Below are 20,381 nucleotides of genomic sequence, written 5' to 3'. Positions count from 1 at the left end.
CAAACAATTAAGATTCAGGCTTTAAAGAGAAACTTGGATATATTTCTACCTGGACCCTAATTTCCCATGTTTTTGTGTCTAATTGGAACAGCAGTCGTTGAAATTGCTTCGGCATTGAGTGAGAGTAGTTGTGCACTGTCCACTAAAAGTGTTTGTTTTTGCCACTGACAGCCTGAGGTTGCTATTTAAAGGGTCCTACAACACTGTGGAAAGCACTTTACAGAGAAATAAAGTGGTTTTCTGTACCTTTGCCTGATCGGGAAGTTTGTTGTGATGGAGTACAGAATGTGCAGCATAGTGTTACGTTAAAGGTTTTCAGTGCCATGGCCGAGACGCTGTCACATCTCGCGACACCTCACAACGCGACTTCTTCTTAAGCGAGACTTGGTTAGACAACAGTCTGGATAAAGCGAAAGAAAAAGTTTTATTTTTCTGAAGGCTGCTTTCCATAATGTCGTCAGACAGTTATAATAGCAATCTGAGCCTGTCAGGGGCAAAACCAAATACTTCTAATGGGCATGCATTGATGGTGAGCAACTATCGGAGGAATTACATTGCAGCTGGATTCCTGGCTGCCATGCTCTCACTCAGTACGGCACCAATTTCACAAAAAGCTGTCAGCCCCCCACACACATCGCTGCGTCATGCGGAGCAATCCAATCTAGTGCCAGTTACAGTTGCTTTTCTATGATTGGACAGTTGCTGTTTAGAGGCCGGGCTTAGCAAACGGTCTGTTGGATGGCTTTATGTCCACAGCAGAATGTAAAAAGCTTTTCGGCTTCACCACACACATTTTCAAAAGTCACAAGGTAAAATGCAAATGTGAAAAGTGGAGTTTCAGGAAATATTGGTGCTAGAGGCCACACAGGCTCCAGACATTTCGGGTCAGGTATTGGCAGGCCCAGTGCCTTATCTACTTGAACATTGGATGATTTGACGTCATTATTTTTATTAACCGCTTGATTGAAATAAGTCAAATTCAGCGTTACAGAATGGAGATAGTTATTGGATTAACATCAGTGTCTTATCACATTAGGTTTTGTATGTTGTATTGAGGAATTAGTATTTTATACTTTTGTTATCTTGTTTTGGAGGAACTGAACTTTTCCTCTTTAGTCTTTGTATTTTCTGCTCGTTCCTGCCTTCAGAATTATTGTTCGCACTGACACGTAAGAGTCTTTTCAGCGGGGATTGAAAAGCAGATCAGATTCATCAGTCCAGTCCAGTCCAGTCCAGGCAGCTGCAGCCATCAAATCCTTCTTTACTTCTTAATGTTTTTTCCTGTTCAATGCTAAGAAAACAGAATCACTGTTGGAAAGCTTTTTTGTTCTATACTGAACAAAAGCACATACAATAAGGAGAAAAAGAGGGAGAAAAATCAATGTCACACGTTTTTAATAGACCATCCCATGAATAGAGCATTTCTATGCAGGAAGAGTGGAGCGTAAGGAAAAGGCACTTGTTGAAGGTGATCAAATCTCACATGGTGCAAACTGTTTCCATGCTTTCCTCAGACAACTGTGTACGCAAGCAACACAGGAACCAAGACACAGTTGGAGTGTAGTTACATGTCACACAGACATCTTAAGAGATCAGTTCAAAATTACTCTTAGTGTGTATTGAAAGTGAATTATACCTGCATTGTTTAGATATATTATTTGTACATGTACAGGACTGTTGTTTGGCAGGAAACTTAACTTTGCTGTGTGTTTAAACTGAAATCTTCTTTGAAGTTTACAGGTAGGTGCTGAGAACAAGCAATTAAAGTCATCATATGCTACCTTGTTCAGTTTGATATCTCAAAATTACGTCATTTTGAAATTGTCCTTCGGATTTAATTAATCATTGGATGAACCACGGTGGAAGACTCCATCGTGGTCTGGCCAATCAAAATTAGAGTCTTCTAACAATGGGTCCTTGAAAAAGGAGGCTTGAAACAGACAGATTTGATTTGAGTCATAAGTGGGTCAAACTCTGTGAACACTTCACTTTTTGATGTTTCTGCTGACCCTGAAAATGGGTCTCTAATATGCATTTAATAGCTACAGTTACTTTGTGTCTTCAGCCCTCCATAAACTACTTTGTGATTCAGTCACATCATCTTCTCTACGCAAAGTCCAAACTTTATCTCTTTATCTGTTATCCAGCAGTGCTTCGTATCTTCAGTGTCTTAAAAGATTTTTTGTGGTCCCACATGTCTTCTGGCAACAGTAACACCACAGGAATACCTTTGAAGGCTGCTGCTGGGTAACAGGTACAAAATAACATACATCATTTTTCCCCTGAAGGTTGGGCAGAGGATGTTAAGAGACTGAATGACGGAGTGATGTCTGGAGTGTTTGAAGTCACAGATGCAACTAAGCTACAACCCCAGTTCTAAAAAGGTTCTACCTCATCAACTTCATTGATTTCTGCTTATTCTGAATTTGATACCAGCAACACGTTTCAATCAAGTATGGACAGGAGCAACTAAAGACTGGGAAAGATGTGGAATGTTCCAAAGACACCTGTTTGGATCATTCCACAGGTAAACAGGTTGATTGGTAACAGGGGGTCATGATTGGGTATGAAAGGGGCATCCTGGGAAGGCTCAGTCATTCACAAGTGAGGATGGAGCGAAGTTCACCACTTTGTGAACACATGAGTGTATAAAGGATGTTAATGCATGGCCTCTGGGACACTTTGGTCAACACAGCTTGTTCCCAACGTTTTCATAATCGGGGTTGTGGATGACAACATGCTAACTCCACACCATAATCACATAAGAGAGGCTGCGGCTACAGCTTAGGTGCCAGGAAACAAGTCTGCATCCTCACCATGTAGATTCTTGAGGAAGACAGTATGTTTACTTTTACAAAACAGGCTTGATGGATGAGGAACAGATGAAGTTTTGGCAAACGTATTGCTGGTGAAGAGCAGGAGAAAACCACTAACCTTTGACACAACAGCCACTGGGACCATTTTACAAACATTCAATGTGCCAACCCCAATGAGTAGAGCTACTTAATGTCCCTTCTAACCCACAAATAATGCTAAAACAATGCTGTAAAAAGAGCTTGGTCTGTACCAGCTCTATATGGAAAGTGTCCTGAGACAACTTCTGTTGTGATTTGGCGCTATACAAATAAAATTGAATTGAATTAATGTTCTCTGGTTGGCAGTAAGGGGAGTCATGCTAATGTTAGCAGCTTACCTTGAAGCAGACATACTTTAAAGGCCTTTTTTACAGCAGAGACTGTGTTATAAAAAGCACAGCTGGACACAGACAGTTCCATCTGTAGGACAAGATATCTGCTGTGAAAAGGTCTTTCTATTCTGAAACTGCTCATGTTTTTTTGTTATTGATGGCAAAAAAATAAAATAAAAAGAAGTTCAGCAGAGGGGTGTAGCAGAGGGTCAGTCGTGTTAATTCCATTTCTGAACACATTAAAACTTTTAGTGCAACTAACTTCTTTTTGTCAGATTGTTGAACTGTTTGTTTCTGTGCTTTTTCTGTTTTTAAAGATTCATATTGGTACATTTGATGAGTCTGTCGACTATCAAGCCCAAAATCAGGACGCTAGCCAAGTGGCTAATATGCCGCTTACCTGCCCACAGTCGCTGTGTCGTAAACACATTTTTCAATCAAAACCTCACTGTAAGCTTCATTTCAGTCAGCTGTTAATAGGCCACACAAGTTCAGGTTGTGAGGAAAATGTTATTCATTTATTAATCATTGATGTGTTATTACATATGGATATTTATATACTGTGCTTTATACTACAAAATAAAACGTCTGAAAAAAGTCTTGAATTACAAGTCTCTGATGTAAAGTCAAGCACATGTGTCTGGGTGGAGCGTCCGCGTGATAGAAAGGTAAACTGAGCATTTAATGGTTTTCAAATTTGATCCCATTAATGACTAACATGGCAAACTATACACACAGTGTGTTTATTTATGTTCATACGTTCAGTGTTCCCCATCACAGCTGGTGTTTCGAAGCTTCTTCCTAGAAAAATCAGTAATCTACAGGCGGCAGTGTCACCATCTGAGTGAACTCTTCATAGTTGATGGCCTCGTTTGACTTGATGTTTGCCTCCTTGAAGAGCTCATCCACTAGCCAAAGAAGACAGAAGAAACAGCTTCATCAGTGAACTCAACAAGAAGAGCTGCCCAAAAGCTCAATTTTCTCTCACGATTATTCAGGACGCCGAGGCTACAGAGTCCCTCCTGGTCTCTGCCTGTGGGAGTTTTTGACTTTCTGACAACGTCTCCTTCAAAGTGGAGCACTGGCAACAACCACAGCCTCTGTGCTGATCCAGGCTGAGTGTGTTCCTGGAGTTATCGTTAGCAAAACTGAAATGATTCACCTTGTTATGGGGGATTTCTAGCTCGTAAATGTTTCTAATGTGGTGAATTCAACCGTTTGCTAGCATGAACAACTTAAAAAGAAGACAGCAGAGATCCAAATCTTACTATTATAGGTATCAACAGTATTATTGCTGCTGTTGCTCTGAGATGTTAAACACAGTGGTGGAATCTTAACTCAGGTGCTGCACTTGGTACACTTCTGAAGTACTTGTACTGTGCCTGAGTGCTTGCATTTCATACTTCTACTCACATTTCAGAGAGAAATATTGTTTCTCTCTGTTGCTCTGTTCGAACTCCTGTCAAAAACTAGTGTAGTTTAGTGTGATAGACATATAATTGAAGAATGGAAAAGGGATTAGAAGTACACTTTTATTGTTTGTGCTTAATTTAAAGTGCACTTTAAGTGTGTTTTGAATGCTCATGAATTTTCACCAGCATACTATTTACACTCCAAGTGTACTCAAGGACCACTTAAGTACAATTGAAGGTGACAAATATAGCATATAGAGCAATTAGTGCATTCTTCAAAAAGTGGAATTTAATTGAATATTGTTTCACTTGGGTTTTAAGTGAGCAGCAGTGAGAACTGTCACACTTAGTAAATGTGCAGCTTCAAATCATTATTGACTGCACTTAGAGCCATATAAAGTACGTGTCATTATAGTGGCATCACAATCTGCTTCAGTAATACAGGAACCCAACAGCTTGATGGAAGTCTCCACACTAGGACACAGATGAGCTTTGTTCATATACAAACTACATGCACAGCATCCATCCAGAGGCAGCCCACTCAGTACTTTGGGTTTAATCTCTATGCTGCTTTGAAGACAATGACTCTGAATGACTGATCTGGGGCTTTGAAAAACAAATGTCAGCACAATCAACATCAGAAATGTAACTGGATATTAGCGTCCCTGCAGGAGTCCTTCCATCAAACTCTCCACTTCAAAAATGTTGGATAATTCCTTTTTGGCACTTTGGCTCTGCTGTCATCACTTCACATATATGAAGAAAAAACGTCCGCGATGACGCAAAGACAAACAGAATCCACCGTGTCCTGAGGACTGAGAGCCAACTAAAACATGAAACAAAGACTGACGGCTGTTTTTGAACTGTCTGATATTCTCTTCTCAGTGCATGCTTCAGTTTTTAACACATATTTTTAAGGTATTCAGATGTGTTTGACTGCAGCTTTCCACCACAGTTCACTCTGCTGTTGTGAGGTTTGGAGGGACAGAGGTGAGGTGAGCTCAGGTAAGACCAGCTGACACCGGCTGGCCTAGAAGCCATTCCTTTGACTGAAATATGTGTTGATTTGTGTCATTTCATGGGTACAAACATCAGTTAAAGTGTTATCTAATATAAACAGGTTGATCCGCAAGCACCTCAAGTCCTCAATTCCTCTTGACAAATCCCAGTTTTCACCAGTGGCAGTTTGACGTTCACTGCAGTCATAAAGCATTCGGACAGAGGTGAGTTATTCATTGTATTGGCTCTGCTTGCACACACTGGACTTTGAAGTTAAAGGGTATTTTGGGGTCTTCACGTTCATATTGGATGAACAATGTAGCAGAACAATGGATAATAAACTTATGTTGATTAAAAAGTACAGCTTGTTTCTCCTTCCTCCTGTTTGCTGATAGATTTAAGTTGTTCATTCTCAGCTTCAGGTTGCACAGTCAGCATTTATTTTACCTTCTTTGTTGGTCAGTTTCTCTCCTAACATGGTGAGCTTGGCCCGGAGCTCAGAGGCCTGGATGTAGCCTTTCTTCTGCTTGTCCGTCATCCTCAAGGCCTCCAGGATTTCTGCCTTGGGGTCTTCCTGTTGCATCTGTCTGTGCATCATCATCAGAAACGTAGAGAAGTCCAGCTCACCTGTCTTTTCTAAACAGAGCGTTGCATTGGCAAATAATCAGGAAAAGAAATGCATGAGATTTTAAGTTCCATTATATTTAATGTGCACTGAAACTGGTTCTGAGGCCCACTTGAGCACATCCTGTTCCCTCCTTGTTGCTCTTCTTAAGGTTTCTCCCTTTTTTCCATGTTTATTTCAAGGGTCTAAAGATAGAGATGTACGTTGTACACATTGTAGATTTTTGACACTGGGCTGTATGAAAGCTTTGAACTCAGGATTTTACAGTAACAATAATAATGTGGAACGGAAAAAATGCTATACATTTACCAAAGAAATTGCACCACCCATAATAACCACACACAGACATTTAAACACATTAAAAACAAACTCCACCCCTGTAAGACTCAGCGACATATAGACAAGCACATCAGTGTGTCGCTGCTAAGACCTTAAGTTTTAGTTAAGGCCTGTTTGGCTTCTGTAACCAGTTATCACAACTTTGACTGGTCGACAGACAAATCAGGTGAGCTTACCGATTTTGTGAACTTGTAGATGTCTTTCAGTTTCACCGAACGTGGGGCTTGTGCCCAGGCAGCGCATAACTGTGATCAGGTCTTTGGCATCAATCTTGCCCTTTTGCTTCTTGTCATACAAGGAGAAGCACTCTTTGAACTCTACAAGGGAAATGGAAGAAAGCATTGAACTACTAGTTTATTTCATTGCATTATTTAGTAAAAGGCACTTCCCACCATACAATAGCAGGTTAAACTGTTAATTTCTTTCATCATGTATTGATTATTAAAATGAAATTTTACAGATGGCAAATTGCACATTTGAACTGTCAATAAATGGTAATAATAGTTGGAAAACGACATGCGGTGCAGTGAAATACTCTTACCGTTGATTTGAACAGGTGTGAAGAATTTAGCCTGCAGGGTGACAGTTTGGCGTCACATAACATTAGTGTTACATCAGAAAACCCGTGAAAAAGGTTTAAAGTGTTACTCTTACCATGTCTGCTGTCGCTTTGTTTCTCTCCAGGAAGGAAAGAGTTCTCTGGAGCCCACGTCACCTGTCTCTCCACCTCCGTTTAAAGTCCACCACCTGTAAGCCTCGACGTAATTTAATATGTGTTGCTGTGGAAACGCTGATACCAGATCCACAGTGCCGCATTGTCCTTTCGCTTTCCACCCCTCCAATAAAAGGAGGCAACCAATTATTATCCATCAATCACCATGCGACACTACAGTGTCGTGTGATAAAAACAAACAGTTTGTGACTAAATAACAAGATTTTAAATCATTTTAACTGCGTGTGCTGACACATAAAACTGCTTTATGCTCTTTGTAAAGGGAGGGATTTAAAGCACATTCTGGATCAAAGGGAAAGAGAAACAATCGATCAATAACGAGCAAGTAAGTCAATTTCACCATTTTAATTAGGTAAAAACATACATAAAATATAACGATGAGAAACTAAACATTATTCTACAAACAACTATGTGATCTTAAGGAAAGGAACAATATGGTACAAACACAAAACATTCACATTACATGACACATGACACATGAAAACAAAGACGTCCATGAAAAAAACCAGCATGGATCCATGGTGGAAAGGAGGATGAGGAGTATGAGCAGTGTCATACTGTACATCTCTTACACACATCATGGCAGAAATGATGCAGTAAAGAACTGCATGCTGTCCATCAGTGTACACTCATTCAGGCTGCGCTACAATAACCACATGTGGACATTTAATAGCTCACAGCTCTGATGTCTAAATGAACGATGACACTAAATGTGTTGACAGTGTGAACCCTTAAATACCTGAGAGCATTTTAAAAAGTCCTCCACTTAATATTCCATGTTTTTACAGATTTGCCTTTCTGACCCTGCTGTTCATGTAATACTGCTCTGTCATGTTCCCATCAAACTGAGTTAAACACCCTCTTCTATCTTGTCTTTATAACCTTTTGGCTTTGTGCATCCGTTTCATCTTTTTTTGCAGAATAAATTGATTGGGTTTATTGTTTTGTGACTAAATTATTTTTACATTTTCTAATGGTACTGTGTCTTTACCTTGATACTGAAGTGTGTGCCTCTCGCTTGATAAGCGCTATGTAACATATTATTATTATTATTATTATTATTATTATTATTATTATTATTATTATTATTATTATTATTATTACGTCAAATACCAGTTGGCTTTGAAAATCCGCTGCTGTCTTCTTCTTTTGTTTCTTGGAACAAACAATCTATTGAATGCTTTTTTCTTCTTAGTTCTAAAAGATAAACATCACAACCTTCAGTTGCTTGATTGGATTCTTTTGTGATCTTAAGCAAAGAACTGTTTTTCTCGTTCTTCAATGAACATACTGTACATATAATCACCAGGAGTTTGTTCATAAAAGCTCAACTTTGTCATTCACTTGTCTGGTTAAGGGACAGCTGGTCTGCTGTATTTCTTGATAGATGGTGAGACGCTGCTCTGTGTTTTTACGAGGCTGGATTACCAAAACTGAAAAGTGACCAAAAGGAGCAAAACTGACCCAAAACATCAGGAGCCCCAAAGGGCCAGAGTGAGGATTACTTTGTGGGAATTTGATCAAAATGCGATAAAAAAATGAGTCTCAAACCTGGAGTCAGACAAAAAGGGCAACGTTTGATCAAACATCACAGCTGTGACCCGTTAAAGTCTGTGTGTATCAGGATAGAAACAGACAGGAGACAAATCATCTTTGGTTAAATATGGCTGAGGCCAGCAGACCCTCGTGCTTAACAATGAGGTAGGTGCACATCGGCGAGCTTCATCAATCGTCAAACGCAGAGGCACACAGACCTGGACAGATGCCAGTCAGTGGTCCCTCTTCATATGTAAGGTGTAGTAGGACCACGGCTCTGGCACATAAATGAGTCCGGGGTACTTGTTGCGTAGCACCGGGTCGTTCCACAAATAGACCACCCACACCGCCACCAGGAGCACGGTAACACTGAAACTATAGAACAGGAACAGGCCGTTGCTGTCTGGGCTGAGGCCTTTATGCTGTTGGTGCATCACCAAGACGACCATGGCGAGGAAGGTGAGGAGGAAAAGTTCAGTGATTTGTCCCTCAGTGACCAAGTACCTTGAAAAAATGAAAGAAAAAACATGAGCTGTCACGAATCAGAGAGAAACACTAACTTGTGACATTATAGCTGAAACATTGTATTTAACTCATTTCTGATTGATCACCAGGTAAATATAAAGTCATGGCTTTTCCTAAAGGCACATTTTTTATGTTCGTGCCAGCCATCGGACGCTTCTCACAGTGAAGATGGAGGTGAAAGATCCTTCATTTACTTTTTTCCTTATCTCACTAACCTCCCTTTGTTGTCTTTGGACTATAAAACAAAGTCGAGATCATCACAAAATACAAAACACCTCTTGTGTCACGGACAGGGAAGGCATCTCTAAAAAGTGGATTTATTAAATCCATCATCAGATCTCACTGTTCCTCCAGTGATTCATGTCATCAAGGCTACTGAAAAGCCACGTGTTCATGAGGAACACACACGCAGAGGATTTTCAAAGACGTGAGAAGGCAACTGACCAATAGTAGAGGGAGGTGGGTCCTAGCAACAGCCAACCAGAGACAGGAATCATTTTCTGTTCTTTGGCCTTGGTGAAGCAGCCGGTGAAGTAGATGAACAGAATTATGAAGAAAGGAATATACCTAGAATAAAAAGAGAAAACAACAGCTGTACAGTGGACTAATCCCAGTTCAATTCAATCTTTCTTTCAAAAGGAATGATGGAAAATTCAGATAAGAGGAACAACTTGCGTAATTTCACATAAGCAGTGCAAACCCTCAACAACGCTCCACTCAGCACAAGGCTGAGCCAAACCAATAAATAATTCATAAATACTGTAACAAGGCTGTCCACAATGGCTGAATTTCAGTTCAAATCTTCAAATCAGGATGATGGAAAAACACATCTTCATTACCAGCTGCACTTTAAAACAAAATAAAGCAACTTGAGCTGAACAATTAGCTGATTAATCGCTAAAAAAAACGTTGCCAAAAAACAAAACAAAAACTAAACTAAAATAAAAATTTGTTTCAATCGTTTCCAAAACAAGAAGCGTCTCACGTGGCATTTGAAGATGTCACCTTCACCTCTCCTCAGCTGTAACGGGCATTAGTATTTTCAGTATTTTATGATATTTCAGAATCAGAATCGGCTTTATTGGCCAAATATGTGAGCACGTACAAGGCATTTGACTCCAATAAACAATACAAAATAATGATGAGGCAATAAACAAAAAATACAAACAAATTTACAATTAATCAGTAGTGAAAATAATAGTTAGCTGAAGCTCTAAACCTTAAGAAGCTGACTAAAAGCTGACACAGCCGGTCAGTTGTGTCTTGGGTAATTGTCATATGAGTACGGATACTGAAAATAATGCACTCATCACTTGACGGTTCCACAATGATCCACAGCTGCAGAGACTGCAGACCTCCTCTCTCTGTCCTCTCACACTTCAGGCAGTAAAGCCAGACTCAACAAATGAAAGGTGGTTCAAAAGTCCCTGTGAGGCCGAGGCTGTTGCTGCTTTTAATGACAATGACGGTATAGAAATGCCAGAGACATGTTTGTGCGTCCACCAGAGAGCACTTAGTAAAACATAAGTTGACAAATTTAAATAGAAAATATTGTGAGCGCTCTGGCGGTCTAGGGGGAAAATATGCCAACCATGAACCACAACATCAACAGTTTCTATTCAACCAGGGACCTTTGTTGCATGTCGTCCTCCATCTCTCTCCCCTCGTTTCCTGCCATCGTTCCACTGTTGCTAAAAAATGCTGATGTAAAAAGTGTCATTTTAATGCACTGCACACGGTGTTCCTGGATTTTATGGCAGTTTGTTTTGGCGGCTCAGTCGGTGTGCTCTGTCCAGAGGTGCAAGATTCAAAGCTCGCACAGCACAGCAGCATCACCCAATGCAAACTAATGTCAACATGAAAACATAATGCTGGGCCGGTATCAGCCCAGTGAGCCATGAAACTAGAGGCTCAAAGGAGAGAGAGGGAGAGATGTACCTTTATTTAATTTATCTGATTCTACACCTCTTTTCCTGCTGTTGGATTGATTTTCCAGCCAGCACTCTTGGCCACACACAGCTGGTGTAAACTGTCACCGCAGACCTGCTCAGTCTGCTCATCTTGTATTTAGATGGAAAAACACAGATTCCAGCACACTGATAACTGGCTGCGGTTCTTCTGGTTCCCACTGTGTTCACATCCTCTGAATTTCCACATGTGCTTCAACACAACATTCATTACAATCAGATTTATCATCCCGACTTAAACAGGAAGAGACAAACAAACTTTGGTCCAATGCAAAGCATTCGATCCTGAATTCTGCTACATTTCAGTCATTTCCCAGCACTGTATATGTGGACAACACTGATAATGATCACAAATACATACCACATTAAGTGTCCCAGCTGTTCATCATAATAATACAGCAGCTCAAAGGAGTCGATCTGTGAGGGAAAGGCCAAAAAAGCTGAGAAGATCATAACATTAACAGGCACGTTTTAATGGCACAATATACTGTATGATATCCTGCATTATGCAACAGTGCCACCTTCTGTTCTAGTATCATTTACACTTCTTTACAGCAATTAAATATGAATCATACTGAAGAGGTGCATGACAAGTAGAAAATGAGAAGAATAAATAAATGAGTGGACAGGGCACGAGGGCGACCTGTTCAGTGTCTTATTTTATTCATGATGACTGTGATCATTTCAACATTGTACGTTAAAATCAATGTCCTGCCTGAAAAAAAAAAAGCATTGCAAATAACTGCTGCTCTCCCACATGCATCAGTGCATATGAAATCTTGAGAGTATGAGCGCACATACTGCAGATCTGCAAACTTTTGAAAGTGCTGCTGCTTCATAAACAAACCTGATTGAATTAGCTCAACTTAAGCAGCATCAAACAGAAACATCTGCGCTAAAAGCACGATGTCATCATACAGATGCGGACTTAAAATACGCGAACTATAAGACGTGTATGCTCCAAGTCAACCAGAGATTCAGAGACCACAGACCCGACATCTGCTGTGTAGATGTCTGTGGGTCTACATGCATGTCAGTCTTCTGATTATCGTCAGCTTTCTGCGCAATCTGAATCCAGATGATACACGGCATGCTGTCTGATAGAGAAACCTGAATAACTCTGAAAGCATCAACAGTGTGGTGGGATGAGCAGCTCATTTCTCATATCTGTGCATCCTTGTACGAAAAACAATAAAATCAGTCTAAATTAGTTCGTTATCACAGCAGGATAAAATTCATATACATGTAAACACTAAAAAAAACCAAAAAAAAACTGTCTCCTCTCTCACGACAGCACCTGTACTCTTGCTGAGCTGTCAGTCAAAACAAAAACCAGCTTCCACACTGCATCCCTCAACAGGTTCCTTACATAACATTCACTTTCAATGCACTTAAGATAAAACAATCTTGTTCCAAGGATACGGTTAGGAGCAGTCGAGAGAACAATTGTACATTTGTTTTTCAAGTAATCAGGTTATTGCGGCACATCTGAAGACGTTTTATCATTTCTGGCCTTCATTAATGGATTCTCCACTGGCCAGGGTGCAGTGGAGAGATACAGATCAAGCTACTGCTGATAATCTTAACACCAATCAAACATAACAGTGACCCTTTATACTGTAAAGTCCTGCCCCAGATATGCCACACAGCAGCGTATAATATCCTGTCGCCAACCACATCACTGTCAAAAGCACAATGCACCACATTCAGTCAGGAACTCGAGATTACAAAAAAAGACGTGATGGCAATGAAGAAGGAGAGAGAAACATAAGAACCAGTCTAACACAGCGGGATAAATTCTGCCAGATCAAACAAGTGTCACAAAACAGGACAAGAACAACTCCTTTCTTTAGTCACGAACTGTCTCTGGGGACTCATGGCAAGCAACACACACAGGTTTTGGTTGTGTGACATTATGACAGAGGACAAAAAACACAGTGCATTGAAGAAAAAACGTCTAAAAAGGAAATGTGAATAAACCCGTACCCTTCTCCACTTAAATACTTACCAGTGAGGCAGGTTTGAGGTCTTTGATGATGGGGTTCTCTCTGACTGACAGGTGGAGCTGGTAGCCACTCAGGATGAGCCGGTGGTTGATGGAGTCTCCCACCAGGTGGATGCTGGCTCCCATGACAAAGGTGATGATGCAGAGGTAGACGGCTGAGCGAGGCAGCGCCCTGGGACTGCGCTCGATCAGCTGAATGGAGCAGCGACACACACATTCTGTGTATCTCACACAAACTGTGTCTCAAAGGAAATTATCCAACTGCTGTTCTTAAATTGTTTTGGTTATATTTTTAGGACTCCAAATGAGCGAAACACATAGCAAGCAGCTATTTTTTTTTAATGATACACATGATTTAAGAAACGCAGGTAACTTCCTTCATACCTGGATCTACCGCATGAGCAATCTGAACTGCACAGGGGCCCCTGAGCATGAAAGGGCCCTCCATGATTGGGCTCCACAGAAATATGACGCAAGGCTAGAAATGTTCTCTTGATTTTGATAATTATCCAATTTGAATAGCAATCAGGTCGGTTGTGTGATTGTTCAGCGGGCAGTGGTGATTGGTGAGCAAGCGGCACTGCACTGTGAAGATTGGCTAATGGTTGAAATGGTTGGGCACAGACAGCAGGTGGCTCACACTGAACAGATTCAAAATCAGTTTTTCTAAGCCAAGTGAAGGATAAAAACAGTGCCATTAACTTTAGACTGAACCACCATAATTTAGGTTGTACCAAAGCCCAGCGGGGCTTTCAAAAGGAAATACAAGAAAGGAAACTGAAGAAAAAGAAACAGCTGTGTCGAGCTAGCTAGCTGGTAACAGTGTGTGTGTGTGGGAGGTGGGAGGAGGGTTATTAACTCCTCCTCTTAATGAATAGCTGCTGTTTGGCAGGACAGCGATGAGCGACTTTGTGAAACATCTATCTGAATAAAATCCCTCAGTATCCTTTGCATTGGTGCATATGTAGTGAGTTTATATCAATCTTTGGACCAAATAGTCCCAAAGTGTCCCCATAAGACCCGATACCAGGAAGTCACTCACTAATTCATGACAATAGCCCCCAAATATCTGCTTGTCCACATTTTCTCCACTTTGAATCTGAATGTCAACTTGCAACTTAAAGAGTTTGAAGGGAGATGCACAGAGATGCTGAAAAAGTTGAGCCACAGTCAATTCACTTTTGCAAAACAGGGTGACATCTGCTGGCCAGCGAGCAGAATTACAATTTAGTTTTGAAAATAAGTGCATGGAGGCTTCTTTTTCTACTGTTTATCAGTCTAATGTTGAGAGCACTGCACATATTTTAGATGAGTGCAGATACCCTGACTACTGCTTCCCATCCTCAAAATGTGTTTGCCACAGTCAAAGTGAGAGAGCCTCAGCAGCTCATAGTGTTCAGCTTCTTGGATCTCATTGGTCCTCAGTTCTTTTTAATTGTTTGGTAACACTTCATTAAACAGCCCGTGATTTACAGTGTGATTGTGTTTTGTGAATCAGGTACTAATCAGTGATGGAAGAAATACTCTTTTTACATAAGTAAAAGCACCAATATGACATGTAACTAAGTGTAAAAATACTCTTACAAGTAAAAGTCCTGCATTCAAAATCTCATGTAAGTTAAAGCACAACAGAATGAGCATTAAATATACTTAAAGTACCAAAAGTAAAAGGTCAGAAAGGGAAATTTCAGAATAATATGTATTATATGATGGATGCTAGTGATTGAGGCTGATATTCTTTGCATTATTCTCTTTCACCTTCACCAAAGCAGGTTGTTGTGTTCAGACTTACCTTGAGCATTAGGAATGGTGTTATGACATTGTAGGCCATGTGGAAATAGTCTCCAGCACTGGGCTTGTTCAGGGGAAACCACTCCAGAGGAAGGATGATCTAACACATATAATACAAGGAAACCATTTGGAAACCACTGCTCCTCGTGAAATGGAGTGTAACCAAAACTGCAGGAGGTACAGATTAAGTGAAACGTGCATTGAGCCTCCTTACCATGACAATAGGCCTTCCAAAGTCCAGAATCCAGTTCTGCAGAGTCAGACAGAACCACAGGTCAAAGTGGAAGTGTGGCCTTTTCGTCTGTGGCACTTTTTCCTTCAAACCAGCGGGAGTGCTGTCAACACACATTTACAGTGACTGTAAGTCATTGCAATAAAGCAACATTAGAAAAGCAACGGTCAGCACAGAGGTCAAGTGTTTAATTGACATGTTGGGAATACTGTAATAAACTATGGTTTATGACTGTGTTTGCTGCTGCAGTATAATCAGCCTAAAAAACATGGCTGCCATTGCTCCTTTTTACATATCTGCTTTATTGCTGCTTTATGTTATGCCAAATCCTTTGCATAAACTGTTAAATTACTCTAAGTTTGCCATTTTAACAACTGGGTGCTCTTTTTTTCTTCCTGCTCTCTATGAAATCACTGTCAGATGATGATGATGATTTGCACCTGCAGCTGTTCAAAACTGCAGTGTGCGCAGCTGTGCAATATCCTGTCACACGCTGAACACAGTCACCGTGGTTCAGCGTATGCACTGAGACAACAGAGGGCTGAGTACAGCTAAATACACTGTGGGTCCTTCAGCCCTGCCTTTAAGGTCATGCAAAAGGTGCATTTACCAGGGCGTCTGCCAGGGTTTGTGTGTGGTGCATGTGTTGTCTGGTGGCTCTTGGGTGGTTGGAGCTGGAGGGCCTGTTTATTGTATCTCATCATTTTCTGATTTAAAGCTTCATTCACTGTGTAGTCAATGCTGTATCCACAGTTTCACGATCGCTTCCATTTAAATCCCAAAGGCCAACTCCTGTCCTTAATCATGACTGACAGTGTGTTTAGCCTGCTGCATATCTGTGCACCACAAGCAAGATCAGGCCAGAAAAGACGCCATTCATCCCAAAGCAGGAGGGAAATGCAGCTTTTTATTGCCATTCATGGAGCCACAACTGACCCTCCAACAGATACTAGCACTACATTTCCAGATTTAACTGGATAATAATGAAATACAGTGAAATGTGAGTAAGCAATGCTCGTGCAGCGTGACTGGTTCAGTCACGTGATTAAAGGCCAGCTGCGCAGACTGCAAAGACTGACTGAAGACAAGAGGAAGTATGTTAACTAACCTTATGACCACCGGCAGCTCGTATGTATTTATGTCACATGTTTTTGCAGTCCGGCCCTGCTCATTAACCACGACTTGACATCAAATACGTTAACATTAACCTGGAAGTTAAGACATGTCGCACCTGAATTCGCGCCACCAATACCGTCATCGCGTCTGTTCGCTTTCATTTGCGCATCCACTCGTTAACTCTGTATGCAGTCGCGCCGCGTCCAACATTCGTTTCAGGAGAAACGCAGACGAACAGGCAGCAGAGCAGACACTGAACTGCACTTGCTAACGAGTGGTTACAATGAAGTTAATTTGTAAATATCTCATTTATCTGTAGTGCAGATGTAGTGCAACAGAGCCCCACTTTCCATCATTGACAACAATGCAGCGCTTAGTGCAACAGTAACTTTAGCTAACGTTAACCTGAAGTGTACACACCTATTTTGTGTTGTCGTGTGTGAATCGTTGCTTCGACGTTTTCGTACACTCTGCATTTTCAGTTCCGTGTTGGATATCCTTGGTCTAGCTAACGGCAGTCCCTGAACGCCCTGTGGATCAAACGATGGAAGATTAGCGGCATTAAACTACAGTAAACATCTCTCTGTCACAACTCAGTTTCACTTCCTAGTTGCCGCCTTGTTCCCGCCCATCCGCCTAATCCACCAATCTGATTGGTGAATTCAGAAGCGGACATGGACACCGCTCACCCTGAGCTGTGATTTCTGGGCTGCTCACTAACTTCCAAACTGTCATTTAAAAACGTTTACTTCTCCGTCAAAGTGCTGTGGTGCGGATCGTAGAATGAGCCTAGATTATCGCCGTTTGGTACTTAATTATACTTATTAGTAAATTGCTATATTTACATATTCACCCACACAGCACACCTTAATGCCTCAATCATTTAATCCAGTAATATACAGTAATATATATCATTCTGAAATGGGCCATTCTGAACTTTTATTTTTGTTACTTTAAGTATATTTTGATGCTTTTGTAGTTTAAGTAAAATTTTGAAAGCAGGACTTGTAACAGATTTTCACCCTATTGTATTGCTGCTTTTGCTAAGATATCTGTGTACTTCTTCCACCACTGATTAGTACCTGATTCATACAACACAATCTCACTGAAATCAGGCTGGGAAATCAGGAACTGAGGTCCAATGAGGTCAATGAGACCCAAGAAGCTGAACAGTATGAGCTGCTTAGTCTCTCTCTGTACTCATCTAAAACATGTGCAGTGCTTTCAACATTAGACTGCTAAACAGTAGAAAAAGAAGCCTCTATGCACTTATTTTCAAAATAAAGTTGTAATTCTGCTCAGTGGCCAGCAGATGTCACTTGTTTTCAGAAGTGAATTGATTGTGGCTCAACTTTTGACAAAAAGCTCTCAGTTGACATTCAAATAAATTAAAAGTAACCCTCCTCCCACCTCCCACACACACTGTTACTACCAGTTAGCTCGACAGAATGCGATTGGGAGCTTTTCCATCTCCCTTTTCTTCACTTTCTTCTTATTAGCAGAACATTTTTGAATGCAGCTGCTTCTTTTTCTTCAGTTTCCTTTCTTGTCTTTCCTTTTGCGCTGGGCTTTGGTACAACCTAAATTATGGAGGTCCAGTTCAGTCTAAGATTAGTGGCGCTGTTTTTATCCTTGACTTGGCTTAAGAAAAACTGATCTTGAATCCGTTCAATGTAAGCCGCCTGCTCTCTGTGCCCAACCACCTTGACCATGAGCCACTTGGTCACCAGCCACCACTTGTCCAGCCCTCTGACCAATAAAACAATCAACCTGATGGATGTTCTGATTGGTTTATTATCAAGATCAAGAGACATTACATGCATTTGTTTTTCTCTCATCATGGAGGGCCCTTCTCCTGCTCAGGGCCCAGTGCCCATATGGCCGATTCGGATATGGTGTAATGCCATGAGATGTTGAGATATCTCTTGGATTCCTGCTGCCAACCCGATCCTCTTGTCAGAAATGATATCTAAAAACTTGTCAACCTTTTGTGAAACAACAGGCCTTTTCAGTCCAGACATTTTATTGTGTCATAGTAGCGCAGATGTTACTAATGATATCAACAATAGCTCCTTTGTATTCAAATGTCCACGCAAGCCAAGACAGTGTGACAATGAGCCAAAATGCAAAATAGCATGACCCTGAACCTGAAGCAGCTAAATGGAATTCAGCCATCATTAAGTGCATTATTAACACCTGTGTTTCAATGACTCGGTTCCTTTGGATGATCCTCAGACCTCACTCAAGTAACACATCTAACCATTCTCCATGCCATTTTTATTCATTCATTTCTGCAGTATAGCATTAGCTAAGCTTTATGAATGTGTTACATAGGAAAGGTATCAAACATGTAATGATAGTACATGTAACTGAAGAAATGCTTTTTTAATCTACAGTTCTGTAATTAGAGGATGCAATTAGTCCAGCGAGACTGTGCCTCCTGTTGTGGGGAATGCCGTTGATACAGCCATCTGTTGTACGCGTCTCAGTTGAAAGTGACCGTATGAAAGGATCTGCGGTCTCTAAGGAGCTACCAGGAAACCAAAAGCTGGTCTTTGTTTTATACTCTCCTGCTCACAAATGCAAAAACAGCTTTTAAGTAATCTCAACATGTACACTGCCTGCATGAATTCATTATTCATCAGAGAGAGCAGACGCTAAATACCTGTTTTAGTTTCTTAGATAACAGCTTCACATTCTTAATGGTCTCGATGTGGATTAAACTTGAGCAGATGTTCGTTTGCCTATAAGGGCCTCTGCTTTTAATGCATGCACATGTGCAGGAAACAATGTGAATCCAAGAGAGGTAGTGTGAATCATGTGAAGGTGCGTATAATGGCAGAATGTCATATTGGCACATGTAAAAAGTGCAGCAGCATGTAGAGCATCAGGCCAAACTCTGTATCTGTTGCAGCTATTATTAAAGCAGCATCACTTTGGAAACTGCACTTTATGATAGTTTCCTTGGTTGCTTGGAGGTTCAGCTGAAGCTCCTTGTCTGACAGGTTATTGCTTGAAGATCCTTTTATTTTTCTGACCTTTTTCAGTTCTGTTATCAGACCATAAATCTAATCCTCTGTTAAGAATTAAAGTGGAAACCTTAACTGCATTCTGGACCTAAAAATATGTGTTTGTACAAAGAATTTTTGCAAATGTTAAAGTCCTAAATCCATGAAAGTTCATTAATATGAGAAAAATGGATGAATCGGTAAAATTACATTGACAGTAGAGCTTAGCCGTAGCCTGCAGTCATATTTACATTAATTATTAATATCAATGTCGCACACAGGTGAGGTGAGGCATACACATTCACATGTTGATAATACCTGTCATGTATGTAGCTCACAGTGGAACAGCGAACGAAGTTTGCCCAAAGTCTAACAGCGTTTTGAATTGTGTGTATATCTAATTAAACCAAACTCTCTGTCAGACAGATAAAAGCATGATGAAATGTGATCAGCAGTGTAATGATCCTGTGAATACAGAACATCTTGGTCACAGGCTGATGGAGCATATCATTTGACATGCGGAGCGCATACAGCTCCGCAACATACTGTTTAATCAGCTCTATTCAACTGGTCTGGAGATGAATATAGAGCTCCATTAAATTAAAGTACCGTCGGTAGCAGCCACTCTCCAAAGCAAACACATTACAGAGCAAACAACATTTAACTTGGTGTTTACCTTCAGGTACGGCTTGTTTATGCAGATATCAGCTCATGCATGTGCAATGGGGGATGAAGCTAATGTAAACACCTGTTCAGGACACCTAAGTGAGATAAACTGTGAGGTTTTCACAAGATGCATCAAATTAATGCACTTTTAGTCCGTGAAAATAATCTGAAATATATATTTGCGTGTATTCACAGGATCTCCTTTTTTGGTTTTTAAGTATTAATCAGTAGAAGATCAGA

At 40.7% G+C, this 20,381-nt stretch overlaps 2 protein-coding genes across 3 annotated transcripts in view; both read right to left on the bottom strand.

Annotated features, from left to right (window-relative positions):
* The window catches only part of LOC139330672 (ceroid-lipofuscinosis neuronal protein 6 homolog), a 130,255-nt gene extending 113,198 nt beyond the window's left edge, over nt 1-17,057 (bottom strand). The window contains exons 1-7 of one of the 2 annotated variants that reach the window (XR_011602143.1): nt 16,888-17,057; nt 15,334-15,454; nt 15,121-15,219; nt 13,332-13,520; nt 11,685-11,740; nt 9,801-9,923; nt 8,711-9,335 (exon numbers count right to left, since the gene is read on the bottom strand). Coding sequence is in view for 1 of the 2 variants with exons in the window: in XM_070961719.1 (XP_070817820.1) it covers nt 9,065-9,335; nt 9,801-9,923; nt 11,685-11,740; nt 13,332-13,520; nt 15,121-15,219; nt 15,334-15,454; nt 16,888-16,943 (915 nt within the window). In the remaining variant the exon portion in view is untranslated. Of the gene's footprint in view, nt 1-7,622; nt 9,336-9,800; nt 9,924-11,684; nt 11,741-13,331; nt 13,521-15,120; nt 15,220-15,333; nt 15,455-16,887 lie in introns of those variants that run through there. The other variant, XM_070961719.1, reaches the window with a different exon arrangement.
* LOC139334019 (calmodulin-like protein 4) lies at nt 3,998-6,474 on the bottom strand. The gene is made up of 2 exons (XM_070966758.1): nt 6,046-6,474; nt 3,998-4,095 (listed from the first exon to the last, which is right to left on the bottom strand). Exons 1-2 carry the CDS (start codon nt 6,197-6,199, stop codon nt 3,998-4,000), a joined length of 252 nt encoding a protein of 83 aa, XP_070822859.1. The 5' UTR covers nt 6,200-6,474.
* Nucleotides 17,058-20,381: the final 3,324 nt, after the last annotated feature.

This window comes from Chaetodon trifascialis, chromosome 1, assembly GCF_039877785.1.
Source record: "Chaetodon trifascialis isolate fChaTrf1 chromosome 1, fChaTrf1.hap1, whole genome shotgun sequence".
Lineage (NCBI taxonomy): Eukaryota > Metazoa > Chordata > Actinopteri > Chaetodontiformes > Chaetodontidae > Chaetodon > Chaetodon trifascialis.
The sequence above is the reverse complement of the archived record's forward strand: the minus strand, read 5'-3'. Positions and strand labels throughout refer to the sequence as shown.

Coding starts and splice junctions, on each gene's coding strand:
- LOC139334019 (XM_070966758.1), bottom strand. CDS start 6,199: ATGATGATGCACAGACAGATGCAACAGGAAGACCCCAAGGCAGAAATC. Junction 4,096..6,045: donor GAAACTGACCAACAAAGAAG/GTAAAATAAATG, acceptor TTCTTTGGCTAG/TGGATGAGCTCTTCAAGGAG.